The sequence below is a fragment of the Ctenocephalides felis genome, unplaced genomic scaffold (genome assembly GCF_003426905.1).
Source record: "Ctenocephalides felis isolate EL2017-DRISC unplaced genomic scaffold, ASM342690v1 CF-g0.4_SCAFFOLD_00845, whole genome shotgun sequence".
NCBI lineage: Eukaryota > Metazoa > Arthropoda > Insecta > Siphonaptera > Pulicidae > Ctenocephalides > Ctenocephalides felis.
The window spans coordinates 89677073-89681941 of NW_020536999.1; the positions used below are offsets into that span (position 1 = coordinate 89677073).

At 28.5% G+C, this 4869-nt stretch overlaps 1 protein-coding gene across 2 annotated transcripts; it reads left to right on the forward strand.

Moving 5' to 3' along the window:
* The first annotated feature begins 201 nt into the window (after window positions 1–201).
* LOC113363583 (GDNF-inducible zinc finger protein 1-like) lies at window positions 202–3610 on the forward strand. 2 transcript variants are annotated; one of them, XM_026606076.1, is made up of 4 exons: window positions 202–445; window positions 741–929; window positions 1040–1367; window positions 3079–3610. In XM_026606076.1, exons 1-4 carry the CDS (start codon window positions 251–253, stop codon window positions 3585–3587), a joined length of 1221 nt encoding a protein of 406 aa, XP_026461861.1. In that variant the 5' UTR covers window positions 202–250; the 3' UTR covers window positions 3588–3610. The 2 variants fall into 2 exon arrangements, with proteins under 2 accessions (XP_026461861.1, XP_026461862.1); XM_026606077.1 differs by lacking the exon at window positions 3079–3610 and adding an exon at window positions 1645–1993.
* Window positions 3611–4869: the final 1259 nt, after the last annotated feature.

Genomic DNA, 4869 nt, shown 5'->3' on the forward strand with positions numbered 1-4869 from the left:
TATATAATCATAACTGAAGATTTAAAAAATTATGACAAGTGTTGCCAACCTAACCTACTAAACACATATGTTTCTAACTTCAGTTTGGATTCTAAAGTTGTCAAAATCAATCTATTTACAAATAAATTCAAAAACAAATCATTTTATATAGTTTATTAAATAATTATTTATATTAATCTCTATTTTATCAACCAAAACAGTGGCATTATATTTATTTATATAATAAAATTACTTAACACCAATTGTCAAAATGAATGCTGATGATAGTGATCAACAATTCTGTTTGAAATGGAAAACCTTTCCTTCTAGTTTGTCTTCACAATTTAAGACTTTAATAGATAATGAAGACTTTGTTGATGTCACTATTGCTTGTGCAGGAAGTCTTGTGGGGGCGCACAAACTTGTGCTATCTGCTTGTAGTCCTTACTTTAGGACCATATTTAAGGTAAAGAATTTTATAAAAAACTAGCCAAAAGTCAGGTTAAACTTTGGAAACATTTTTGATTTGCACTAGAATTAGCAAAACGAATTTACAAAAGACTGAGCTCATCGTATATGCCACTTCTCCATTTGTAAATTGTTAATAGTCCAATTTATTTTTAATGCATTTTGTATTTAATACAGAAAACACTTTGTTGATGTCACTGTGCTATCTACTCTAAAATTGTCAAAATTGAGCTATCTACTTTAGAACAATATTTTGTATTTTCTTCCTTTATTATTCTCAATTTCTTTTCTAGAACAACCCTTGCCAACACCCAGTATTATTATTACTCGATGTAGAAGCAAAGCATATAAAGGCATTACTTCAATTTGTGTATTGTGGAGAGGTTGACATTTCTCGAAGTGATTTGCCACAGTTTTTACAAATTGCTGAACATTTGCAAATTAGAGGACTTGCTGATAAAAATCAAGAAACAATAAATGAGGTAAAGGGATTAAATGACAATGAATTTTTATTAATGGAGCAAATTTATGTTTTTGTAAATTAGTCAAAAATCAAGGAACTTGTCAATTATTATATTGATTCCTATTACAGCCAATTGAAACACTAATTCAAGAAAGAGTCTTTCTCCAATCACAATCTTCTGCGACACCTAAAGAATATTTGGAAGAGCATGAAACTACAAATTCTACTAAAGTTGGCAGTGAAGTTTCAAATGAACTTTCACCGGTTCCAAGTGCCAGTGGTGATAAAAATCGAATAAAACCTGGTGTACCTAAGGATGAAGTTATTGAACCTTGTTCTGATGAAATGGATGAACTCATAATACCTAAAATTGAGATGGAGGCTGATGATGTGGGTATGTCGATGGAGGAAATGGAAGACAATAATTTGGTTAATTTTCCGGATCACTTGACACCAGGTAAGAGAAATATATAGAAGCATATACATTTACACACCCATATAGTATATATATATATATATATATATATATATGTGTGTATATGTATGTATGTATTATGATTTTATTATTCAGAACTCAGTCTAATTTTTAAAATTTGTCATCTACCAATGATTACCATTATTTATTTTTGCCATGCTAACTTTATTAGATAGTTAAAAATGTATCAGCGAAACTTAAAGTATCACAGAAACATTTTTTTTTTGTCAAAACTCCCGAAAAACACTATTTTTTATAGGATTTAGTCAATTTCGGGAAAATTTGGTCACTGAAATGCCTAGCTTTAGCTTGGGCAAAACTATAAATCCAAAAAATTCAGCTCATACACTAAAAGTAATGTACACTGCTGAAAGAAAGAAAGTAAGAAGAATGTGCACTGGATGTTACGCTCAACTAAAAGAAGCAGAAGGTCGAGAAGCAGCTAGAAACAAAGGAAAAAAAGTTTCAACCTACTGCTCAGACTGCGAACAACAGCCCTTTTTTTGCTTAGAATGTTTTGGACAGCATAATAAATCAATATAATTAATTATATTAAGATGAAAATGATTAAAATGTATTTTTTCAACTGAAACAAATACAAAAATGGTAAGAACAGTATGATAAAAAAAATTTAAATGATAGGATTATGTATATTTTGTTTCAAGTATAAAGTAAATTTATAAGTGCTTTTAATAAAAACTAGTTATATGAATTCATAGATATCATTAAATTTAGTTTCTTAATTTCTAATTAGTAATTTTTAAATTACTAGAAAAAAAATTGCTTGCAAAAATATATTGCTCATTTTTTTAAAAAAAAAATTTTTTATTATTTGACAATCTAGCAATCAATCAATTAATCAATCTATAAGTTAAAATGAGGGTATTGAAAATCAAAATTCATTTATTTAAAAGTTTTTTTGTCATACAGTTTTTACTAAATTATTCAATAATATAGTTTAAAAATGTTTTATTTCTTGATAGAAAAAACTGGATGAAGCAACATATCTAGTTTCCAAACGTCTTAATTATACATCTATTGAAAATAATAATTTTTATTTTATTTTTTTGAACTAGTTGTTTGAAAATAAATATGAGTGGAATATCCAGGATTCATTTCATATATATATATATATATATATATATATATATATATATAATATAGAATTTTGTGATATGAGTGGAAAGAATATTAAATGTTAAATATGAACAACACAACACTTAGATTTTTATCACACACTTTATTTAGTAATTACAGACGTTTCGAGACCATGGTATGCCTCATCTTCAGTGTAATTTCAAAAACAGTTAATAATATACTACACATTCTTTAATATTTTATTTAAATTACATTTATTTTTTGATAATACAAAAAACACCAACTATTACTGCAAAGCTTGACACAGTACTAAAACATGTGTTTTTTGTATTATCAAAAACAACTGGGAAGAGGGCCCAGTTGGACCTGTTAACACATAGTGCTATTTTAGATTTTCATATTTTAGATTTTATATTATAATACACTGATGATGAGACAAACCTAGTCTCGAAAAGTTTGTAAAATTAATTTTATTTAATAAATTAGTGCAAAAAAAAAGTACTGTTTGTTCATATTTCTAAATTAATATCTGAACACTCAGAATACATTTCTTATATATATACATATATAAGCCCTATTTTCTCTTCTTTTGTAGATCTGAGAGAGTTCTCAAACTCTATCTTGCAGCGAACCATAACTGGATCTAATAACACCTGCCGAATGTGTGGCCAAGTGTACTCGAACCGTTCCAATCTCAAACAACACATTAGTCTTATCCACAGTCCTGAATCAGTGGCCTGTCCCATATGCCAAAAACCATTTAAAACAAAACTCTACCTCCGTAGACACCTCAAATCCTTTCACCATGCCAAACTGGTGCAGAAGAACAATTTTGATATGTTGCCACAGAATGGTGGATTGGTACCGAGTAATATTAGGACTGAGGTAGGTAATGGGTTTGTACACCAGGATAATAGGCAAAAGTTAGATCGGAATGTGGCAAGTGATCAAAGTCTGAATTGTAGACAAGCGCAGTATGGTAGTTCATTACAAACCGGTATGGTACTTAATTATAATGGATCGAATGATTATTTAATGATGAGTAATAATAATACACTGGTTTGTACTAATTTAATTGGAGTGCAAAAGGTGGTGCAAAATTGAAGTTTTGATTAATTTTTTGGTTACTTAAGATGGTATTCTGGTCTAAGAGTATGAATTTTTTGCGATATTTTTTACGGTTTTTTGCGATTTCTTAAAGGCTTTAAGAAACAAGTAAACAATATTGTTGCGATGTATGTTTTTGCGAAAAAATCCCATTTACCAGTTTTATGTTTTCTCGACGTTTCAACTCATTCTGAATCGAATGAGATCAAATTGATTTTTAGTGAAGATAGCCTAAGACGTTTCTTCGTAATTGCAGATTGTTTTGTTGATTATTATAGCCGAACAACTTTCCAGAAATCTTCTTTTACACATATTCTTAAATAGTTAAACTTTAAAAGTTTTGAGAAAAATCGACTTCTTAAAAATTTTGGACCAGAGTACTCCCTTGAGTTGATCCTTTTTTGTGATACTGTACCCGAGAGACTTTATCGTTGTACTTCTTCTTATTTAAATTAACTTATATTAGACTTGAAACTTTAAAAAAACATAGTTAAGAAATTGGATTTTCTAGCCAAAACGTAAACTTTACCTTTGGGAAGTTAAAAAAAAAAATTATTAGTTGATAAAAATAGTCCTCTGAAATTTTACTTACCATCTGTGGTACTAAATTTAACTTAAAAGTATTATTGCAAAATATTTTATTTATCTGTGACGAGTTTTATTATAAAAAAAAAAAACTGTGGATTAAATACAAACACAGTTTATACTCAGTAAACAACAAACATTCAATTTAGTTAAAATAATGTAGCACAGAAGAAACGTCGTTACGTATTTGACGGTAACGTTACGGTTAATCAAACGTAAATGTTACGTATAGTTGTAACCTTTAATCGGCCTCAACGTTGATACTTCGTTTTTGTTCAACGTTGATACAGTTACGAAATAGAGACGTCTGTGTGCCTTCTAGATTACGTAACCGTTATCTTCGACATTATAGATGTTACGTTATATTAACGTGTTAATTACGGTTTGTGGTTTACTGGGATATATTATTTAATTAAATTTATTTTTAATGTGATTTTAAAACAAATATTAGCCATTAGAAATAAAAACTTATTTCTAACATTGTCAAAACGTTGCAATAGAACTGGTGATATTTACTCGCAACTCAGGTTTTAATTAAACAGAAAATATTTATTGATAAATGCAAACTGATGCTTTAAAATAATTTTGCCAATACTGTATAAGCATTTTAGCTCAGAAAGATTATTGAATATTTTAGAAAACACTTTAATATTTCATGAGGTTACAGCAATGCATTTGAATCAGGTTTGATACC

Excerpts from the sequence above, each read along its gene's own strand:
- LOC113363583 (XM_026606076.1), top strand. The coding sequence starts at position 251 with ATGAATGCTGATGATAGTGATCAACAATTCTGTTTGAAATGGAAAACC. Across the intron at positions 446-740 it reads ACTTTAGGACCATATTTAAG|AACAACCCTTGCCAACACCC; the intron begins GTAAAGAATTTT and ends TTTCTTTTCTAG. Across the intron at positions 1,368-3,078 it reads TCCGGATCACTTGACACCAG|ATCTGAGAGAGTTCTCAAAC; the intron begins GTAAGAGAAATA and ends CTTCTTTTGTAG.